Source organism: Pleurodeles waltl, chromosome 5 (assembly GCF_031143425.1).
Source record: "Pleurodeles waltl isolate 20211129_DDA chromosome 5, aPleWal1.hap1.20221129, whole genome shotgun sequence".
In the NCBI taxonomy this organism is placed as follows: Eukaryota; Metazoa; Chordata; class Amphibia; order Caudata; family Salamandridae; genus Pleurodeles; species Pleurodeles waltl.
The window spans coordinates 684,377,737-684,401,856 of NC_090444.1; the positions used below are offsets into that span (position 1 = coordinate 684,377,737).

Consider the following 24,120-nt stretch of genomic DNA (forward strand, 5'->3'; position numbering starts at 1 on the left):
CACAGACTAAGCCTAAATGGTTTGGCCATCTTTTGAACAATATTTGGCAAGTTGCATAATTTCTGGTATGTCTGAGTTACTGAGCAGAAGCTCAGGTAACATCATGAATTTCTTAGAATTGTTTGAATCTAAGCACTGGATCTCATAGCAGCAAAGGAACTGTGTCGGCAAATATGAAGAACTTCAATATGATGGTTCTGACTGTGATGTCTTTGACTGCTGAAAAGTAGCAATAAGTACATTTTCATGTTTTTACGCTGGAGGTTTCACCGTCTGAAATTAAAAGACTACAGCATCAATGACACAATTTCTTTCTTTCTTTTTTCCTTCTTTATTTAAGCAGCACAAGCTGTTCAATTATAAATATTACCGTACAGAGTTCAATGAGGGTGAGGTGGTTAACAGAGAAATGAAAGCGCATTTATGGTATGGAAAAACATTGCTGGTGTTGTAGATATCACTGCGCAATACAGACACATCTGAAATAATGACGCTTTTATATATATTTAACCATTCATGTGTGACTATACATATTTCATTAATGTGATGAGTGGGGAGTACTCATGCGCATCTTCCCAGGTGCAATAGATGACCTTGTAGTTCAGTTTTCAAATCCTGGCAGTTGGGAATTCCAATCGAGAAGACCTAGAATGAAGAAGAACTGAAAGTTGGAGGCAGCAGAGAATGGGTTGGTTGTGACTACTTATAACATATAGTTAGCATCTTAATGAAGAGTAGAAAGTTTCCCTGAATGCTCTTTAAACATTCTAGTATTCTGATTTTCCAGTCTTATTTTACGAAGTTTGGATTCTGTATCGCTTACCTCCATGTTCAGGGCAGTGTATGCAGTATCTCGAGCTCGTGTAGCGACGGAGGAAACTTTGACAATGCCATCGCCACTGGAGAAATAGAGCTGTCTATCAAATTCAACTTCAAAACCAGTAATTTAGAAATCTGCGTCAAGGCATGCAAGAATCTAGCCTATGGTGACGAGAAAAAGAAAAGATGTAACCCGTAAGTATGGTAAAAACAAGAGCTAAATCATAAATATTTACATTTCCACATTTTGCACTTTATATCCGGATTCGTTGAATTGAGATAAGTTAGGCATAAAGATCTAAATTGATTTTTGCAGTATTACGTGCATATTTTTAACGCGTTATCCCTTATCCACATGTGTTGAAAACATGAAACTAACTTTTGTCGTGAGTAAGGAGCAGGTAATGAAGAAAACATTGATTGTGAAATTCTCCAGATGTGGGCCATGTCTCTGCTCTTATCTAATGTGTATACATAGCCAGTCAGAGAATTTTAAAAGGGAAATGTCACTCATCACGCTTTGGTATTGATGCTCAACAATAAAATATCACAGAAGTACCCAGTCACTGTATTGTTTCCAACGTTATTTCTGTTACTTGTTCAACAAGAAGCTAACGCGTGGCTCCTTCCATCTTTCTCCCTCTCTACACTGATGCGAAACATTTCGAGAGCAAAGGAGGCATGTGGTACTTTGTAACTTTATGTGAATCCACCGACATGGGTGCTCCACATAAGGTAACAATGTAACACATGCCTTTTCCACTTGAAATATGAAAGAGAAAATCAAAGAGGGAGAAAGTCGGTGAGTGCCAGGTGCTAATTTTCTGCTATAACATTTTGGAAAAAAGGACCCAAATTACGTTTGAAAAATTTAACGAATTAAAATAACTTACGGATTTGTATTATGGCTCATTGAATGCTCAAAACATATTTTGAGTGGCACTTTCTCTTTAAAAACCTATATTGTATGTCACCATATAGTATGTTTTGTTTAGCACTGGCACAATGGTGTGCTGGATACACCGATGTGCACAATTATATTGTCTGTTCAGCATTGGGAAAAAGTATGTTTCAGTGGTGGGGCTGCATAGAAAACTGAATCAAAATGAGTGTATGAGTAGAGGAATGAGCTTCTCCAGATGAAAAAATAGTTTCCCTGCGGAGAAAAAAGGGGACAACTGACATTTTTAGAAAACTGTCTAATTATACATCATGTAGAATTACACATGTGTAACTGTCTGTGCTTGTGATCTGGAAATGTTAAAATGTTGATCGCAGCAAGATTATATAGTGTTGCTTTTAATGCACAGTATAGTTCATGTTCCTTACAGGAAGACTTCTATTACATTGCAGCATCTTGGCACACAGTTAATTGAAGCAAGATTGTCTAAGTGTGTTATGGTTAGGTCAGAGTTTCCATAGGAAGAGTGTTTCTTGTGTTACCAATAACGTTTGACAAATCTTTATGAAACTTAAAAAAATATCATCCACCTCAGCTCCACCCTGGAAAGTTGTGTGCCAATCCATCAAGCAGTGACCAGGAAAAAGTGGTGTTTCCTAAACATTGATTTCCCATGTTACTAATTCCTATAGGACATGTTGGGAAGTGATACAGAAAAAATGGCTGAACGGAGTAGCACAAAATTTTGCAAAAAAATAGAAAGTTATTCAGAAAGCGTGCATGCTTTTTGTGATTTGGTGTAAATCCTGTTAGATGTTTTTGAGGAATTTGTATTTAAAGAGGTGCTCAGGGTGGTCATGAAGGGGTTATGAAAAGGTGTATCTGGACTGTTAGTGTCCAGATATGCTCTGATTGGCCACTTTAAAGGGGACTATTCTATTCAATCTTGATTGGCAAGCAACAATCTGAACAATAAGTTGTGGCAGCCATTTTAGGGCTCAGGGAATTGCCCACATTGAAATGCATTATAGAGAAAACCTGTTTTTGAGGGTCCCAAAAAGAAGCACATATAAGGAAGATTACAGATTTTAACATGTGGAATGTGCTTTTCCATTTTGGAATGTGAGGTATCATGTTTGAGAGAAACTGTTTTCTCTCATGATTATCTCATAGAGGTCAAGGATGGTTTGCCAGAAGGTAACATGAGACCGTATTTCCTGTAAATTAACACTGTCTTCCGCAGCCATGTGACAATAAATTCTGATATTTTGAGTAAAGCATGCACTTCCAACAGAAGAAGCCTGTCAGTTGACTCTCTGTGGTTCTACTGCAGCCTCAAGCTGAGTTCTAATGAACAACTAGTGGGCTAATGTTCCATACTTATAACACAACTGTGGCTCACCTGAAGTCATATCGAAGCCCCCTTCCTTTTGAAGTCAATAAAATGAGGGGTTTGCTTTGCCATAGAAATAATAGTTAGTGGACTCGAAAGATAAAATGAGGTCCCGTTTGCTTTTCTTTTAACTGCAATTCTGTATTGAATTTTAAAGGTAGGGGAAGAATCCAAATATACCATATAGAGAAAGGTATACATGAACAACAATAGGAACAGTATTGCTCAGTAAAGAAACATACAACTGGTGATATGAGGCAGAAATCTCCGCGTATAAGTAACGCACGGCAAGCACAACAGTTGAGTGAAAATAAAACAGATGTTAAGGGGAGGGGTGGGGAGATGCAGAGGTAGGGCTCCTCCTCCTTATTCCATTGAAAACCATCTATCAGCCACACCACCTCAAAAGACCTGATATCCAGTGCCTAATCCATGTGCGGAGGATGGCAATAGAAAGAGAAAGAAAGGGAGTCAGAGTACCCCCCACGGAGGTGTGGCCCAGAGGGAATGGGGCATTGCCCGATTGCTTTCTGAGGGCCTGAAGCATGCCTGTATTCTAACAAACCAAGCCTACGTTGTACAGGTGCCAGCCGGCAGTAGCTGAGGGATCAGCCTGCGGATCCTGTTATCTCATTGCCCAGACCTAATCACCACATTAGAAAATAAATCCAAACCTCTTTGAATTTATGCAGTTGGTCATTCAATTAGTATATAATCTTTTCATAAAAGCCCATGTTATGCATATTGGACAACCACATATTAAAAGACAGCGGCATGGTGGTCTTCTAATGACATAGGATCTCTACTTTTGCCACTGCCAGGGTGGTGGACAACCACTGTTTCTCCAGGTGAGACAAACCCAAGAGAACCGACAAGTCATGCAGCAAAGCCAGATGGCTTGTCAGCTGGGAAGCCATGCCTAGCTCCCCTTACATCCCTCGTAAGTGAAGATGTAGTGGAGCTGGAGGGGTTATGTTCAAGCATGTAAGGTGGCATGCCCAGCGTTGCCCTTAGGCTATGAGTGAGTTGACGATACCTCTAGCATTGCGAGGTCGGCAGGGTGAAGCCGTGTCTAATTAGATTGAAAGATTTCAAGTCCCCATCTCAGAGTAAGTCATCTACGTGTTGTATTCACCTGTTCCTCCAGACAGACAATCAGCTTCCTCCCCCCCTATCACAATACACTTGTTACACCACACCGGCACCCAAGAGTGTACAGAATCTGAAGTGAGGAGCAGCTTGTGCACCTACAGCCATGCATGGTGTGTGGCATGCATAATTAGGTTGCCTCGCAGCCCAACTTGTGCACAACCTGAGTAGAGAGATGAAAATGGTCCCTTTGCTTGTAAACACAGGGGTGTTTCAGTCACAGATTTCACCATCTGTGCCAAAAAACACACCAGCTGTGAGGCCAACCAATAAGACTCTGCATGAGGAAGGGGGAAGACCCCCATTGTAGTTTTGCCTGCAATTCAGAGGCCTTAAGAACAGGTCTTCAGTTTTCCCATACAAACTCTCATATAAGCCGGACAGTCTCTTGCAGCAAGGCCTGTGGGATTTTCAAGGGAAGCATTTCAAACATATAATTGAACCTCAGCATCACATTCATTTTAATCGCCCTCACCTTTCCCCAGCAAGACAACAAGTTTGGACTAGGTGGGAATTCAGCCTGCACCTTGTCTTAGACGGGAACCACTTTGTTACGGACCACCGTACTCAGGTATCAGCTTAGATACACCCCATGGTGCGTAAGGTGGGCGGGTGTCCAGGTAAACAGGGCAGTCCCCAGGAACTCATCTGCGGTTGACTGTGTCATCGGCAAAGCCTCGAAATTGGTCCAGTTAACTCTGTCCCTGAGAAAACAGAAAACCTCTCAGTCACCTGCATCGAGGCCAGAACCGACTCTCCAGGATGGGAAAAGGCCACCAAAATATAATCTGCATAATAAAATGTCTTCCATTCTACAGCCATCGCAGGGATCCCTCTGATAACCGGCATTGTACAGATAGTAGCCACCAGGGGTTCCAGGGCCATCAGGAACAGTAATGAGGAGAGTGCACTATGCTCTTGCATCCCAAGTCTAATTAAAAAAAGGCAGAGAAAAATCCTGAACAGGTAAGGCCATTCCACTTGGTTGAACGCCTTTTCCATATCAAGGGAGATGAGGACCCTCTCGTCCTCATCCTGCCAAGCTTGCTAGAGGAGGTGTAAGAGTGTCTGCAAATGATTCACAGAGGAGCGACCTGGCACAAACCCACCTGAGTAGGATGTATGATTAGAGGGTTATAGTCTTGGTCAGGATCGTCATGAGAATCTTCATGTCAGATTTATAAGTGAGACTGGGTGATAATGCGGGACCCAGCCAGGTTTGGGTATCAACAAAATCCTCGCTCGACTGAATTCTGGCAGAGGCGTGGTGGTGTTCAAGATTTCCCTGAAGAGGTTGCCCAGCAAGGGCACCGACTGGTGTTTAGTAATTTTCTAAAAATCATTGAGGAGACCATTGTCCCTCTGAGCCTTCAGAGTCACTGTATTGTCAATTGCCTGAGCTACGTTGGAATCAGTGATATTCCCCCCCAATACCGCTGCTTGGTCTTGTGTGAGGGACAGCAAAGGGACTTCGTCCATGAATGCACTCTCTTTGTGCAAAGTGACAAGTGCAGTCGGGGAGTATAACTATTTATAAAAACTGGTGAATTCCCTGAGGATGTCATGCGGATCAGTGAGTAAAGTGTTACAGCCATCTGTGATAGCCGGCCTGGTGGTATAAGATTGTGCGTGTTTCTGTTGGGCTGCCAGCAATCTACCCGCCTTTTCCACCCTTTCATAGTGCTGTTGCTTTTGGTGAAAGAGGGCAGACTCCGCCTGCGTCGTATAATGGGAGTTCACGTCAAATTTGCCTTGAATCAGCTCCTTAAGGAGGACTAGAGATGGGACCAGGTTATACTCCGTGGGCAACCGGCGTGTTTCTGATTCGCAATGTCTCTTAAAAATTGCTGAGTCCCTCATCAGATTTCCCCTGGTGCAGGCCATACCAGCTGCCCACAAAATTTGGTTGGAGGAGACCGAGTTAGCATTATCCTCCAGATATTGATGCAAATACTCACAGTTCCTGCACTAATCATCAGAGGCCTTGTAATGCGACACATTCATGTGCCAAGGGTCTGGCGGGGGTCCCAGTAGACAGAAATCTAAAACAAGCAAGATGAGATCATGATCTGATGTGCCACTGGGATCAATGAAGGCTGCCACCAGATTCGAGGTTAGCGCCACAGTTAGCAGGAAGAAATCAATTCATGAGCATGTGCCATGGCCACAGGAAGTGAATGTAGACTCCCTATCCCTCTGGTGAGGCGTGCCTCAGGGCACTACTAGTGTGTGGTCGCAGATGACATTTGATCAAATGTATCATTTTTCCTGTGGTCTAGTGGTGTGGTTTGTGATGTATGGGCACTACTAGATTTACTTTCAGATATCACCCTACCCACCCAGCCCAGCTTTATCTTATCATGTTCAGTGTCTGACAAGTGTGTTGCCTGAAACAGTGCCACATCAGGGTGAAGAATCTTCAGGTAAGACAGCACTTTCTTTCTCTTAATGAAGTGTATCCGCTCGTTGACATTAGGCGAACGTATCCGCAGGGACTTGGGGGAATCAGTGGGAGCAGTGGACATCTTTGAGGTGGCTGGTCGAGATCGCAAAAAGACCATAGGAACAAAACAAAATAGATAGATATGAGGGGAGGGAAGGAAGGTTGATGTAGGGCAGAGGAAAAATGTAAAGGGGAGGCTGTCTCCGAACTATCTCAAATGAAAGAGGGTACTGTACGGGTAACAGTATTGCAGCTCAGAGCCTAATGGAAGAGACCTTCAAACCTACTCCCATGTCCAGAGAACAGGTGCAGGACGTTCTGTAGTTCTAGGGCGTGGCAAGGGCGTCCGCCAGCATCTGTGGGACCTGGCTCCCAACGCATCTGAGCTTGCAACTAAAGCAGAAAACTAAGTATCTGGTGGGCCAAACCTTGTGTCATGCGTGGAACACCATTCATGGAGGATGGAGGGCAGTGGCAATACAGAAATTATCTGTTACAAACAGCCAATGTACAGAAGATGGTGAGAGACCCAACATATGTATAATTGTAAAGCAGAAAAAGAAGAAAAAAAGAAAGGAAATACAATACATTACATAAGTGAATCCGAGCGAAGAAGGCAGGAGTCTTGTAATCAGTCCACCAGTCAGAAAGTTGGACACCTCCGTCGAAGTGCAATGCGGTAGGAACTGCTCCTCCATCACTTTGGCAGCACCAGACAGTCAAAGGAGTGAAACCAAATGACAACAGTGCCCATCAAGGAAATGCAGTGTCTCCCTGTCTAAACTGCTGCAGCCCATTCTAGGCCTTAAGCGGTGAGTGTGATTTGTCTCTGTGCACCTGAGGCCCTTGGGCACCTGCTTCCCCCTTTCTGATGACCAGCCTTGTGTGATCCTCTCCAGTCTCTGATGTTCAGAGGGATGATCCCCTCCTATTGTGGTGGCTGACGGTGCTGACTTCTTTGGGGCCTCCGAGGTATCCATACCACTCACATTCAGTTCATCCAAGAATCCAATTCTTCCGGATCATCATATTCCTTGGTTCTATTATCCCGGGTTCTATTATCCCATGTGATCAACATCACTGCTGATTCCAGGGGACCACAACGTAAGTAGAGTTTCTGGAGATGGAGTCTCAAGGCTGAAACGTCCTCTGTTTATGGCTGGTTGTGTGGGAGAATTTTAGAAACGGGGTTTTTGGTTGGCAGTCAGGTTACCCTCTGTCCAAGCAAGAACCCTCACTCTAGTCAGGATAAGTCACACACAATCCAAGATTATCCTGTGCCCACCCTCTGGTAGCTTGGCACAAGCAGTCAGGCTTAACTTAGAAGGCAATGTGTAAAGTATTTGTGCAATAAATCATACAATAATACCATATAGCACCACAAAAATACACCACACAGTGTTTAGAAAAATATATAATATTTATCAGGATAATTGTAGGTCAAAAACGAATAAAGATGCAAGGTGAAATTGTAGAGATATCACTGGAAAGTGATATAAAATGTCTTAAGTCTTTAAAAAGCAAACAAAGTCTCTTTCAAACACAAAGTACCTGGTTTGGAGTGGAAAATCTCCGCAAAGGGGCCGCAGAAGAAGAGATACATGGGAAAATGGTGTGTGCGTCGATTTCTCCCCAGCACACACGGACTTGCGCCGTTATTTTTCACGCGGGGAAGTCGTGCGTCGTTTTCCGGCGCGCGGACAGTCTCTTTCTATGGGTCGCGGGGATTACCAGATGTCCCGGGTCTGTGCGTGGATTCTCCTGCTTGTTTTCCGGCTGCGTGTCGTTCCGCGGGACTGTGCGTCGAAGTTTCGCTCTCACGGCAGACGTCGCGCCGATTTCTCCTCTGGAAGTCGGGCGGCATTGTCCTTGCGAGGCCGTGCGTCGAAGTTCTGGTCGTCCCGAAGGCGTTGCGTCGATCAGCGTCGGTGTGCAGCGTTTTTCTCACCGCGGAACAAGCTGTGCGTCGAAAATTTCGCGCACAAAGCCTCCAAGTGAAAAAGAGAAGTCTTTTTGGTCCTGACACTTCAGGGAACAGGAGGCAAGCTCTATCCAAGCCCTTGGAAAGCACTTTTACAGCCAGACAAGAGTTTAGCAAGGCAGCAGGCCAACAGCAAGGCAGCAGTCCTTTGTAGAAAAGCAGACAGGCGAGTCCTTTGAGCAGCCAGGCAGTTCTTCTTCGCAGGATGTAGTTTCTGGTTCAGGTTTCTTCTCCAGCAAGTGTCTGATGAGGTAGGGCAAAGGCCCTGTTTTATACCCAAATGTGCCTTTGAATTGGGGGAGACTTCAAAGAGTGGCTAAGAAGTGCACCAGGTCCCCTTTCAGTTCAATCCTGTCTTCCAGGGTCCCAGTAGGGGGTGTGGCAGTCCTTTGTGTGAGAGCAGGCCCTCCACCCTCCCAGCCCAAGAAGACCCATTCAAAATGCAGATGTATGAAAGTTAGGCTGAGTACCCTGTGTTTGGGGTGTGTCTGAGTGAATGCACAAGGAGCTGTCAACCAAGCCCAGCCAGACGTGGATTGTAAGGCACATAAAGATTTAAGTGCAAAGAAATGCTCACTTTCTAAAAGTGGTATTTCTAGAATAGTAATATTAAATCCAACTTCACCAGTCAGCAGGATTTGGTATTACCATTCTGGCCATACTAAATATGACCTTCCTACTCCGTTCAGATCAGCAGCTACCACTTCAATACTGTATGAGGGCAGCCCCAATGTTAGCCTATGAAGGGAGCAGGCCTCACAGTAGTGCAAAACGAATTTAGGAGTTTTACACTACCAGGATATGTAAACTACACAGGTACATGTCCTGCCTTTCCCCCACACAGCACCCTGCTCTAGGGGTTACCTAGGGCACACATTAGAGGTGACTTATATGTGGAGAAAGGGGAGGTTTAGGCTTGGCAAGTACTTTTAAATGCCAAGTCAAGGTGTCAGTGAAACTGCACACACAGGCCATGCAATGGCAGGCCTGAGACAAGGAAAAGGGGCTACTTAAGTGGGTGGCACAACCAGTGCTGCAGGCCCACTAGTAGCATTTAATCCACCGGCCCTAGGCACAAATAGTGCACATTACTAGGGACTTATAAGTAAATTAAATAGTCCAATCAGGTATGATCCAAGATTACCATGTTTAAAGGGAGAGAACATATGCACTTTATCACTTGTTAGCAGTGGTAAAGTGCGCAGAGTCTAAAAGCCAGCAAAAACAGGTCCAAAAAGTGGAGGGAGGCAGGCAAAAAGTTAGGGGTGACCACCCTAATGCTGTCAGGTCTAACATGTGTCCCCCCCAGCTGAAAGTGGGGAGAGCTACCCGACCTCCTGGGAGCTCTCATCGCTAAGGCGGAAGTATCTGGAGAGACCATCAGCATTGGCGTGGTCAACCCCTGGGCGATGCTCCACCGTAAAGTCCATCCCCTGTAGGGTGATGGGCCACCTCAAGAGTTTTGGATTCTCACCCCTCATCTGCATGAGCCATCTGAGGGGCCTGTGGTCTGTCTGAACCCGGAAGTGAGTCCCAAACAGGTAGGGTCTTAGCTTCTTCAGTGCCCAGACCACAGCAAAAGCTTCTCTCTCAATAGCACTCCACCTCTGTTCCTGTGGTAATAGCCTTCTGCTAATAAAGACTACTGGTTGGTCTAGGCCCTCCTCATTTAGCTGTGCTAGGACCGCCCCTATGCCATGCTCTGAAGCGTCTGCCTGCACAATAAATTCCTGGGAGTAGTCAGGGGCCTTGAGCACGGGGGCCGTGCACATGGCTTCCTTCAGAGAGTCAAAGGCTTTCTGACAAGCCTCTGTCCAATTCACCAACCTAGGTTGTTTCTTGGAAGTGGGTTCTGTCAAGGGTGACACAATGGTACCATAGCCCTTGACAAATGTGCGGTAGTATCCTGTGAGGCCTAAAAAGGCTCTCACCTCAGTCTGTGTTCTAGGTGGTTGCCAGGCCTTGATAGTTTCAATCTTGGCCTGGAGTGGCTGCACCTTGCCACCACCCACTAGGTGTCCCAAGTACACCACAGAACCCTGCCCAATCTGGCACTTACTAGCCTTGATGGTCAGGCCTGCCTGTTGCAGGGCCTGAAGCACCTCCTTGAGGTGGAGCAGGTGTTCCTCCCAGCTGGAACTGTAGTCAGCTATGTCATCCAGGTAGGCTGCACAGAAGGCATCCTTGCCAGCTAGGACCCCGTTAACCAACCGTTGGAAGGTAGCAGGGGCATTTTTCAACCCAAATGGCATCACCCGGAACTGGTAATGGCCATCAGGGGTTGAAAATGCAGATCTCTCTTTAGCCCCCTCAGTCAGGGCGATCTGTCAGTACCCTGAAGTAAGATCAAACGTACTCAGGAACTTGGCAGCGCCCAGTCTGTCAACGAGCTCATCAGTCTGTGTGACTGAGTTGAGACCCCGGTAGTCCACACAGAACCGGAGTTCTGGCTTAGCACCTGGGGCAGTAGCCTTAGGGACCAACACCACCGGGCTGGCCCAGGGACTACTGGATTTCTCGATAACCCCTAAAGCTAACATCTTGGAGACCTCCTCCTTGATGCTGGCCTTCACCTTATCAGATAACCTGTAAATTTTGTTCTTCACAGGGAGACTGTCACCTGTGTCAATGTCATGAACACAGAGGTGGGTCAGTCCAGGAGTAAGGGAGAACAGGGGGGAGAACTGCTCCAACAGCTCATAGCAGTCTCCTTTCTGGTTTAGAGTCAGGAAGTCAGAGAGAATGACCCCTTTCACTGACCCATCACCTTCTTGGGCAGATAGGAGGTCGGGTAGAGGTTCACTCTCCTCTTCCATTCCTTCATCTGTGACCAGAAGCATGTTGACCTCCGACCTCTCAAAATGAGCCTTTAGTCGGTTGACATGCAGCACCCTTAGGGGGTTCCTAGGGGTTTGGAGGTCCACTAGGTAAGTGGCCTCCCCTTTCTGCTCCTTTACTTCAAATGGGCCAGACCAGCGGTCCTGGAGAGCTCTAGGCTCTGCTGGCTCCATTACCCACACTTTGTCTCCAGGTTGAAACTCCACCAGGGTGGCCTTCTGGTCATACCAGTGTTTCATTACCTCTTGACTGGCCTCAAGGTTACTTTGGTCCTCTTTCCAGAAGCGGTTCATCTGGTTGCGGAGGGCCAAAATGTAGCTGACCACATCCTGAGGGGGTGCCTTTGGAGCTTTCTCCAACCCCTCCTCGACAATGCTTAAGAGTCCCCTGACAGGGCACCCATAGAGAAGCTCCAAGGGACTGAACCCCACCCCCCTCTGGGGGACCTCTCTGTAAGCAAAGAGAAGGCATGGTAAGAGGACGTCCCACTTACGCCTCATGGCCTTAGGGAGGCCACCAATCATGCCTTTCAAGGTCTTGTTGAATCTCTCCACAAGACCATTAGATTGGGGGTGATAGGGTGTGGTGAACTTGTAGGTTACACCTCACGCATCCCACAGAGACTTCATGTATGCAGACTTGAAGTTAGTGCCTCTGTCAGACACTATCTCCTTTGGGAATCCCACATGGGTAAATATCCCCATCAGAGTTCTGGTCACCACCGGTGCAGTTACGGTCCTCAGAGGGATTGCCTCTGGGTAACGGGTGGCATGGTCCATCAAAACCAGGATGAACCTGTTGCCTAGGGCAGTTTTGGGGTCCAATGGACCAACAATGTCGATGCCCACCCTTTCAAAAGGGGTGCCAACGACAGGAAGTGGAATCAGGGGGGTTTTAACCCTTTTTCCTGCTTTACCACTGGCCTGGCAGGTAGGACAAGATCTACCGAACTTATCTGAGTTTGTCCTCATTCTGGGCCAATAAAAGTGGGTGACAAGCCTGTTAAAGGTCTTGCCTTGCCCCAAATGTCCTGCCAGGGGAATGTCGTGAGCCAGACCCAGTAGGAAGGTTCGGTAACACTGGGGGACCACCAGCGCACGCACTGCCCCAATGGCCGGAACCGTAGGCTCACTGTAGAGGAGATCATTCTCCCAATATATGTGGTGATTGCCAGAGGCTTCACCTGCCGCCTGGTCTGAGGCTTGCTTCCTCAGACCCACTAGAGTGGGACATTCTTTCTGCGCCTTGCAGAATTCCTCCCTGGTGGGTCCACCCTCAACTTGCTAGCCAGCAAGCTCAGGTAGGTCTCCTAGGGTGGCAATGTCTTCCCCAGTTGGCTCGGGAGCCTCCTCCTCAGGAGCCCCGTCAACCACTGCGGGAACTTCTGGGGCTGGTTTCCCGCGCCCCTTGTCCCTCCTCTTGGCAGTTCTCTGGGCCATTGTTCCAGGCTCCAGACGCCCTTGACTTCCCTCTCGGTCAGCCATGGACCATGTGGTCATGCAGACCCACTCAGGTAACCCTAACATCTCCAGGTAAGATCTGAGCTCTACTTCTTTCCAAGCAGTATTCTCAAGATCATTGCCTAACAGACAATATACAGGCATGGAAGGACTCACAGCTACTTTCAGAGAACCAGAGACCCCCCCCCATTCAAAGGGAACCAGAGCCACCGATAGGTGACTCTCACGATTGTCAGCGACTATGACCTGGTGGAATGTATTAGGGACTATCTGCTCTGTTGACACCAGCTGACTCTTGATAGTAGTCATACTGGCTCCTGTGTCACGCAGAGCCTCGACCTTTTGCCCATCAATGGTGACCCACTGCCTGTACTTGGAAGTATTTTGGGGCATGTGGGCTTTGGGCACCATTTCTCCTTCTCCCAGGGACACTAGGAAATTTCTACCTGTTCCCCAAAGCTATCTGGGTCCATCTTCCCCCCGAGCGCTACACTAGTCAACCCAGGTGTCTGTCCAGTAGTGGACGGTGCCCTCTTGGAGCACTGGGGGTCGCCTTTATAGTGACCATATTGGTAGCACTCTAAACATTTGGGTTTGGATCTCCCTGATTTGTCATAAGTCCCTGGCTTTTTCCCAAATCTGGAAAAGGAATGGTTGCCACCCCCTCCCTGGGAATTCTTTTGGGGGCCTTTGGAGAGTTCCTTATCTGTAAGTTTATCTCCTCCCTCTTTCTTCTGTTGGGAACCCTGACCACCTTTGTGGGTGTCCCCCCCAGGTACCTTCTTGGACACTCTGGTGCTAACCCAGAGGTCCGCCTCCTCAGCAAGCTTCCTGGGATCAGTCAGCTTACTATCCACTAAGTGCTGGCGCAACTCTGTATAAGTACTATTGAGCATATGCTCTCTCAGAATCAAGTCATATAACCCTTTGTAATTATCTACTTTGTTGCCCCGCACCCATCCATTCAGTGCCTTACTGGAAAAGTCAAAGAAATCTACCCATGTTTGTGTGGTTTGTTTGGTGCTGTCCCTGAACCTCTGACGGTATCCCTCAGGGGTCAGCCCAAACTTGGCAAGTAAAGTGGCTTTCTGAAGTGGGTATGTGTTTTGATCAGGTTGATCCAATGTGAGAAGTGTGTCCCTCCCCAGTGGCGGCACATAACCCCACATAGCTACCCCCCATTGCCCTTCAGGAACCTCATGAGCCCTTAGTGCAACTTCGTAAGCAGCTAACCATTTATCTATGTCATCTCCCACCACAAAACTGGGCACCACATTTTTGGGTATACAAACCTTTTTTTCTCCAGCAGGTCCTGTCAGTATGCTGCCACCATTATTGCTGGATTCAGACTGCTTTGCCTTGAGATCCAGCTCCTTGAGACTCAGTTCATGAGCCAATAACAGTTTATTTTCAGCCAAGGCTCTCTCAGCTGCAGCTTCAGCTCTTTCAGCTTCAATCTGTTTGGCTGCTCTTTCAACCTCAGCTTGCTTGGCTTCTCTCTCTGCCCTTCTTTCCTCCTGTTGAGCCTCAATTTTCAGTTTTGCCATTTGCAATTGGAACTCCCTTTCCTCTCTCCTTTCCTCTGCGGTCAGGCTTTGCACAGAGACACTGCTCCCTGGTCTGGAAGGGGGCACAATTGCAGTGGTAACCATACCCACAGATAGCAACAAATCCTTTGAGGGGTCATTTTCTGGCTCCTCTTCCTCATCATCCTCTTCTAAATGGGCTTCTGCCCAGGCCCTCAGCGCCACTTCAAATTGTCCTCCTCTTTGGAGGCCCCTTGGGTGGGTACCCTCATTGCCCTGCAGAACCCTCTTAGCTGTTTGAGCGTATATGTATCGAACAGGACTAGGTCAAAGTCTCCTATTTGAGACCCAGTCAGAGACATGTTGAGTGAGGATTTCGTTTTTGAAAATTGTCAGGAAAAACGAATTTGCAAAAAAGAGATAAAAATCAAGTTGACCTTCAACTGTGGGTAGGTAGTGAAATACTTAGCTACTGTATGTCACTGCAGAAATACAAGTCCTATCCTCACCGCTAATCACCAATGTTAGAAATGGGGTTTTTGGTTGGCAGTCAGGTTACCCTCTGTCCAAGCAAGAACCCTCACTCTAGTCAGGGTAAGTCACACACAACCCAAGATTATCCTGTGCCCACCCTCTGGTAGCTTAGCACGAGCAGTCAGGCTTAACTTAGAAGGCAATGTGTAAAGTATTTGTGCAATAAATCATACAATAACACCATATAGCACCACAAAAATACACCACACAGTGTTTAGAAAAATATATAATATTTATCAGGATAATTGTAGGTCAAAAACGAATAAAGATGCAAGGTGAAATTGTAGAAATATCACTGGAAAGTGATGCAAAGTGTCTTAAGTCTTTAAAAAGCAAACAAAGTCTCTTTCAAGCACAAAGTACCTGGTTTGGAGTGGAAAATGTCCGCAAAGGGGCCGCAGAAGAAGAGATACGTGGAAAAATGGTGTGTGCATCGATTTCTCCCCAGCACACACGGATTTGCATCGTTATTTTTCAGGCGGGGAAGTCGTGCATCGTTTTCCGGCACGCGGACAGTCTCTTTCTATGGGTCGCAGAGATTACCAGATGTCCTGGGTCTGTGCGTGGATTCTCCTGCTTGTTTTCCGGCTGCGCGTCGTTCCGCGGGACTGTGCGTCGAAGTTTCGCTCTCACGGCAGGCGTCGCGTCGATTTCTCCTCTGGAAGTTGGGCGGCGTTGTCCTTGCGAGGCTGTGCGTCGAAGTTTCGGTCGTCCCGAAGGCGTCGCGTCGATCAGCGTCGGTGTGTGCAGCGTTTTTCTCGCCGCGGAACAAGCTGTGCGTCGAACATTTCGGCGCACAAAGCGTCCAAGTGAAAAAGAGAAGTCTTTTTGGTCCTGAGACTTCAGGGAACAGGAGGCAAGCTCTATCCAAGCCCTTGGAGAGCACTTATACAGCCAGACAAGAGTTCAGCAAGGCAGCAGGCCATCAGCAAGGCAGCAGTCCTTTGTAGAAAAGCAGACAGGTGAGTCCTTAGAGCAGCCAGGCAGTTCTTTTTGGCAGGATGTAGTTTCTGTCTCAGATTTCTTCTCCAGCAAGTGTCTGATGAGGTAGGGCAAAGGCCCTGTTTTATACCCAAATGTGCCTTTGAAGTGGGGGAGACTTCAAAGAGTGGCTAAGAAGTGCACCAGGTCCCCTTTCAGTTCATTCCTGTCTGCCAGGGTCCCAGTAGGGGGTGTGTCAGTCCTTTGTGGGAGAGCAGGCCCTCCACCCTCCCAGCCCAGGAAGACCCATTCAAAATGCAGATGTATGCAAGTGAGGCTGAGTACCCTGTGTTTGGGGTGTGTCTGAGTGAATGCACAAGGAGCTGTCAACCACGCCCAGCCAGACGTGGATTGTAAGGCACATAAAGATTTAAGTGCAAAGAAATGCTCACTTTCTAAAAGTGGCATTTCTAGAATAGTAATATTAAATCCAACTTCACCAGTCAGCAGGGTTTGGTATTACCATTCTGGCCATACTAAACACGACCTTCCTACTCCTTTCAGATCAGCAGCTACCACTTCAATACTGTATGAGGGCAGCCCAAATGTTAGCCTATGAAGGGAGCAGGCCTCACAGTAGTGCAAAACGAATTTAGGAGTTTTACACTACCAGGACATGTAAACTACACAGGTTCATGTCCTGCCTTTCCCCCACACAGCACCCTGCTCTAGGGGTTACCTAGGGCACACATTAGAGGTGACTTATATGTGAAGAAAGGGGAGGTTTAGGCTTGGCAAGTACTTTTAAATGCCAAGTCGATGTGTCAGTGAAACTGCACACACAGGCCATGCAATGGCAGGCCTGAGACAAGGAAAAGGGGCTACTTAAGTGGGTGGCACAACCAGTGCTGCAGGCCCACTAGTAGCATTTAATCCACCGGCCCTAGGCACATATAGTGCACATTACTAGGGACTTATAAGTAAATTAAATAGTCCAATCAGGTATGATCCAAGATTACCATGTTTAAAGGGAGAGAGCATATGCACTTTAGCACTGGTTAGCAGTGGTAAAGTGCGCAGAGTCTAAAAGCCAGCAAAAACAGGTCCAAAAAGTGGAGGGAGGCAGGCAAAAAGTTAGGGGTGACCACCCTTAGGCTGTCAGGTCTAACAGAGAAGTTAACCGAAATGAAGATCATGTAGTTGTCCAAGAGGGAGGGGCTATGTTTCTGTGCTGTGGAGAGGATCTGCTGCACCTGTTGGTGCCACAAGAGGCAAGCCAGAATGAGCCTGGCTGGGCATTTGTGAGCGGGAGGAGGTACAGGATCGGACCCAGTGCGCCTTTTGTATCTCCAAATGCGGTGTGAAGGTGAGGTCGAGGAGATTCAATAAGAAGGTACAGAGAAACGTCAACATTTTTGCCCCTTTCATTTTCTCTGGCACATTGGTGATTCAAATATTGTCCTGACTGTTTCCTGATCAGTCACCTTCCACTTCAACGCCCAGATCTTTGGAGATCAGTCCGGCATGTCAGCCGCATGTCCTCCAGTCATTGATGGAAAGAAGGGATGTCAGAATGAAGAGACTGCCTCATTGCTTGAGCCCACGAAGTCTTGATCTTTGAAAGTTCCTGCAGTAAGGTGTCCATAATGGAGGGTGTTATGGGTGACAGGTCCTGCACCATTCTTTCCACAGGGATTACCGTAGCAGCCCTTGCACTGAAGACAGCCTCCAAAAGGAGAAGTTGATGTGTCAGTTTTGATTTTGACTTGGATATGTGCAGGTGCCAGGAATCCAAAAGACCGAGTGGTGAAGTGCCAGGGAATCCAACGCCATCGCATGGTCCTCCAAATGGATCCAGTTGGTGGGGAGGCCATTTCAGAGGCGGCCACGCCGACCCAAGTGATCAGTTGCTGAAGGGGACGGAAAACAGAGTCTATCGTTCAGAATGTCACCAGAAGGTTGCACACAAGATATAACGAGAGCAACCCCCAAGTGGTAGCAGGTGCCACAGCAGTAAGTCCCTGCCACTTAGTAAGAGATAGCGGACATTCCCCCTGGGGGATGCCCAAGTATCAGACAAAAAAAGGCTGCTGGGTCACAGGACATAGCAATGGTGATCAATGTTCCCAGCTGCACCAAGAAACCAATTATTGTGTGGGGAGTTCCAAACAGTCGTGATTCCCTTGGGCTGCCACATTCTCCCACACAAGGGGGGTCATTCTGACCCTGGCGGTCATGGACCGCCAGGGCCAACGACCGCGGAAGCACCGCCAACAGGCTGGCGGTGCTTCCATGGGCATTCTGACCGCGGCGGTACAGCCGCGGTCAGAAACGGGAAACCGGCGGTGTCCCGCCGGTTTCCCGCTGCCCCAGGGAATCCTCCACAGCCGCGCTGCAAGCAGCGCCGCCATGGGGATTCCGACCCCCTTCCCGCCAGCCTGGTTCTGGCGGGAACGGGTGTCATGGGGCCCCCTAACAGGGCCCCACATAGATTTTCAGTGTCTGCGTGCAAGACACTGAAAATCGCGAAGGGTGCAACTGCACCCGTCACACCCCTTCCACTCCGCCGGGTCCATTCGGAGCCGGCATCCTCGTGGAAGGGGGTTTCCCGCTGGGCGGGCGGGCGGCCTTCTGGCGGTCGCCCGCCAGCCCAGCGGGAAACTCAGAATGACCGCCGCGGTCATTTGACCGCGGTGCGGTCATTCGGCGGCTCCCGCCAGGCGTGCGGTTACCTCCGCCGGCGGGAGTCGGAATGACCCCCAATGCCCTTTGTGCCTGGGTGCTAATTCAGGACCCCCATGTTTCCTGCTGGGGTCAATACGTGGCAGCACATTCAAGACCAGTGGTGACTGCTGGCATTTGAAAGTGGTGGGATGTAAAAGTTCTGGATAAGTGACCTGTGGTGAGCGAGCGAGCACGGCCGGCATAAGGAGGGTTCGGGGTAGGTCTCCCCCCTCAAACATTTTGAAAAAAGAGTGGACAAATAGTACATTTTCAAGCAAATCTGAAAAAGCAAGAAGGTTTATAAAGCCATTGTGAAAGTGTAGTTACGACGCAGAAGATAACCTGTAGGGGATTAATAAGCAATGTTCCTAACCCTGCCATTATATAAATTTACTTCCAGCTCAGCAAATAAACCTCTCATTGGGTAGTGTGTGTTCTGCAAGACTGTGCGGTGAACATTATCAATAACTAGTATACGTATGTTTGCTTGGGTGTGGTTGCATGTGTTCGTTGTAAGGTTGTCTACAAGTGTTTGTGTGGTCGTTTACGTGTATTTTTATGTGTGGGAAATATTTTCTTTGTGGGTGAGACATCCCTTTACTCTATCGTCCTTACAGAAAAAAGGACGCATTCCAAACATTTATGAGTAATGCACCTGGGGAAAGTGCACATGCGGCCAGGAATCTCAAAGCATAGGCACTGTGTATTTCAAGAATAATCTAGTGAGCAGTGTTGTGGCACCACACATAAGGATAAAGTATCCACAGGACAATTGGAAATCCCATGTTGCAGCATCTGTCATGCGAACACTGCAAGAGTTAAGGAGTTTGAAGGGGTGAACTGTGCCTATAGGCCACCGGAGCCCCTCTACATGAAGCATGCAGAGCAAAAACTGGCTTAAAAGAGTTCACCAACTACAAAGAAAACATGTTGGATGGCATCAGTGTGCTCCAACATGAAACATGACTAAAGACACTTTCTATCTTTGAAATGGTGGCTAGAGGCAATGGTGCATCCACGAACATGTAGGCTACACCCCTGTGCAAATGCTGGTATGCCAGTTTCCCCAATAGTTCAAATGTGCTCCTATACGGACTTGCTGTTTTTTAGGGGCGAGCGCAAAGCGCCCCATCCCCAGTTGTAATCTCTCTTTGGACTTCTCCAAGCCCATGTCACATCAGTCACTTTCATTGGTTCGTGGGCTTGCCTTTTAAAATCCGCTTGCTTTCATTAGTGAAAGGCTTGCATACATCATGCCTTTTCTGATGTTTAGCCCTCCTTGAGCACACCAACCAACTATTGAAAACATACGAGGCTTGATGTTTTCCATCTGGTTTCTGGACTACTTTTTCTGTTTATTTCGCAGCGCAAACCCGCTGGGCAGTAGTCGAGCGCTTTGCATGACATCGATCCTGTTACATAGGTAATTGCACTTTTTACGGTTACATAGATAATTGCACTTTTGCCGGTTACATGGATAATTGCACTTTAGCCGATAGGTTTCGCTGTAAGCAAACTTTTATTTCCCTTTGTGTGTCTGCTTTGTGCTGATGGATGCCGTCGGCTCGCTTATGTGAAACGTTTATTGTTCAGTTTATATGGCAAGAAAAGTCTGGTTAGTTATGTGAAACTGTTTTACTTTACATGTTCAATTTATGTGGCAAGAAAAGTCCGATTAGGAGTTTACAATGCTAATAGCTCTAACTCGAGCAAACGCGAGACCCATTGCATTGCAAATGCTTGTTTCAAATCCATTGACTCAACGCCCAACTCACTCAGTCACCATTTCATTCAATCACCTTCACACCTCTTCTGTTGACTCATCTCTCATTCACCTACTTATTCACCCATTCAATCAAAAATGTTAATTAAAGGTTTAATTTTATATTTTAGCCTATTTTTTCCTTCTTGTTGTACTTGACTTATGTTGTATTGTTATGTCTCGTGACTCTGTAATTGTATAGGGACCGGTTTTGGGGCTGACACAACAAATGGAGTAAAACAAACTATGTACTAAGCTAGAACCCTGGCCAATGGCTATTCTTTAAAAAAATCATATGTGTATATCTTCATACAGGAGCCGAAAGTTTACCAGGTTTCAAACATGTTTTTAAATTATGTTTATTTTCATGCTCAGAGCGCTTTGCTACATATGTATCGGATGAATACGTGCAACAATTTGTCTGAAGTAAATTGGTGTAGTTTTATATAGTGGTCGTGTGATTGAGTAGTTGTGTACAAGTGGTTGGGTGTTTTGGTGCGAGTACTTCTCTTTGTGTGTATGTTAGAAAACGATTACCTTTATGTTTTAGTGGCGGTTGTGTTAGTATGTTTGTTACTTATGTACGTCTTTAATAAGGCCTATGAACTCCAAGTCCCTAATCCGATGGGGCTGCAAATTCTAATGTCGGTGCAAACTGCTGTTTGTATCCATAGTGAGATTATCGTCTGCTCTCAGTTTGCGAGTGTTTTTAGCTGGTATTTTCGGCAGAAAAGAATGAGTGCATGCAAATTGCACAAATGCACTGTTTGCAAATTCAGGAAATGCACGAATTGGGAAAAACGTGTTCTTTGCCTGTCCCTCCCATTCACGCGTAAACTGACTCCATATGTGCACGCACTAATTTGTGAACCCCATACACACAATTGCAAATTATATAGTGATAGTGCACAGTCTGCCCAGGCAAACTTCAACCGCTTTGTGATCAGGCCCTGTGTGTTGTTTAACAGCATCTGTATACCCTGAGAAATCGCTGACGGACTATTAGCAGTTTAGGAATACAATCAGGCCCTGAAGCAACCACAGTGGGGAGAGAGGGGGGGGGAGGGGAGGAGGAGCATTCAGCTTACACTCTATGAATAACCGCGAGATACAGGAGTGTTGGAGCCCCTTCACTTGGTTCTTCCAGGGGCCCACCAAGTGGATGAGGAATGTCTCCGATGTCAACTGCTATCCAGTGGTGGGCATGCTGTCTCTTCCCAGTCTGCATCCTACGCGTAGAGGAACATTCAATAAATTATTCATTTAAATTAGTCAAACCAGTGTTTAAATGTTTTATATAAGTGCCACACAGAAAGCATGTTATTGTGCACACACCGATTCATATACTAATTGATGTACAAAGGTTAGGCGCTTGGCCTGGTGAGTTTTGATTGGTTCATGGATGTGAACAATGGCAGAAATCAACGAATGACACCGAGGGGTATGTTGTTGCTGCCACCTTGCCAACCGTCCAGAATGCACCCGCCTAGTATCAACAGGTTATAACTTGCTTAAGGCTTCCAAGCAAGCTTGTCTCTTTGTTGGGACACAGAATTCTCATGATTGACTTTTGACCTGTGTCTCATTATGTTTAGATAAATCTACATTCGAAGGCCCATATTTATAATTTTTTAGCGCCGCATTTGCGTCGCTTTTTGGCGCGAAAGCGACGCAAACTTACAAAATACAATTGTATTTTGCAAGTTTGCGTTGCTTTTGCGTCAATAAAATGATGCAAAGTCACGGTGTGGCTTCTCAGAAAGCCAGTACAGTGATTGGTAATGCTTGGTCAGAGCCTCCCTCTGCCCTGGTGCCTCACCAGAGGCTTGCAACCCCTGTGTCAGCCAAACCAGATGCTGCTCCCTTGCTGTTTCACAGCATCAGCGCGGCGCCAGGATTGGCTTGAGCAGGCCAACTCACCGCTCAGTTGCAGCTTTCATCAACCCCTGGTGCTCACTAAAGCAAGTGGAGAGAGGCCTTAGTGTGAAGTGCGGTTGGCCAGAGAAAGGCAGCCTTCCAAACTGACATTTGCAGTTTGTGGGTCTAGCCTAGGTGGGATGCACTTGTGTCCATTAAATTTCAAGCCCCACCCCCTTCAGAACGCCGATGAATAGAAACCGCGCTTGGGCAACCTTGGGAGTCTATTTTTAAGTTTATTTATGGATACTATTCACATATTATAGTGAGGGCCGGGGGGGGGAGTTGTCAAAATATGCACACCCTAGGGCAGGAACCACCCCTTGTCAAGACCCTGTGGAGCAAGGTCAGTCACTGCAATCTCATGATCCAGGGAGTGGCCCACTGAGTGCCTTAACCATGCACAACGATGGGGGTCAGCGGATCCTCAACCAAGATGGCCGGACATGACTTAGGCCACAGTCATTGACCACTGGTATGCTGTCCACACCAGACAGAGTCCCGGTAAGCAATCCCAAAATGGGTCCAGGAGGTGCAGGAGATCAAATCCTTCTGTGGCCAGGTGCTGCAATGTACCCCCCTTTGTTTCTTGTTTCAACCAAGGACAGCGCACCTCACCGCACAGCTGGGCCACCTAACCAGTCTGAGATATCAGATATCTTCCTCAGTAAAACATCCACACACATGTATAGTTAAACAAGTACTTTCAACACTAGTAGCAGTCTGTCAGCTAACTAAATTATGGTTAGTGGCTCTAGATAGCTAAAATGAGGACACCTTTTCTCTTAGTTCTTTCAGTAAAGCCTTTTGACATGAAGACTGAAACTTGTCCTTTCAGCACCAGGAGCAGCCTGCCAATTAACTCCCCAGTGAGTAACTGCACTTTACTACAAAGGTCTAATGACAAACTAGAGGGCTAGCATTCTGAATTTATGACAGTCCTGTGGCACAGCTGAACAGCATCTTATTGGAATCAAAGCTATAAAACTGAAAATATTTCTTACAGAGGATACTGCAGTAAATGAAGATATGAGGGGTTTCTTTATGTCATAGAATATATGACGTTTGCTCTAAAAGTCTAAAATGAGGTCCTATTTTCAATGAGTCATCAAATGTCTTCTTCATCTGGTTCAGTAAAACACCACACATGTAGAGTCAAACATGAACTTCCAGCAGTTTGTTAGTTAACTCCCTAGTAACCACTTGCAGCTTCACCACAGTGTTCTAATAAATAACTATAGCACTAATATTTTATATTCAAGACAAACGTGAGGCACTCCCAAATACTATTTTTGTTGGAATAGGAGCAATTAAAATGAATCCCTTTCCTGAAAAGCTTGTTGAAGTAAATAAGCATTAAGAGGTTAATGCAGGTATAAAACAGGAGATTTAAAAATGTGAGGAGAGGCCTGCAGCCAGTCCCTGCACCCATTTCCCTGCTAATGGCCAGCTCTCCGCTGTGCAAGGCCTTTGAGTGTGCGCAGATTGGGTTTGGCCAAAGGGCCTGACCTGTGGCAATTGGTCAGTTAGCAACATGGCCAACGGCCCATACATGGCCATCCACTACAGACACTCACGTGAGGGACTCTAGCAAGAGCAGAGAAGCCCCACTGCCCCCAATTTCTTTTTAATTTCTCCCTGGAAGGGTCCTTCTGTGGCCCCCTACGAAGTACAGGAGGTCAGGTTACCTCTATACTGCCCCCTCATACCTTTTTTCAACTTCCAGGACATGGAGACAAATCAGATCGCCTC

General features: G+C 46.9%; 1 protein-coding gene across 2 annotated transcripts in view; it reads left to right on the forward strand.

Moving 5' to 3' along the window:
* The window catches only part of SYTL3 (synaptotagmin like 3), a 459,450-nt gene that overhangs the window by 316,192 nt on the left and 119,138 nt on the right, over nucleotides 1-24,120 (forward strand). For both annotated transcript variants that reach the window (XM_069234590.1, XM_069234589.1), the window contains exon 10: nucleotides 836-1,014. In XM_069234590.1, the coding sequence (XP_069090691.1) occupies nucleotides 836-1,014 (179 nt within the window). The remainder of the gene's footprint in view (nucleotides 1-835; nucleotides 1,015-24,120) is intronic.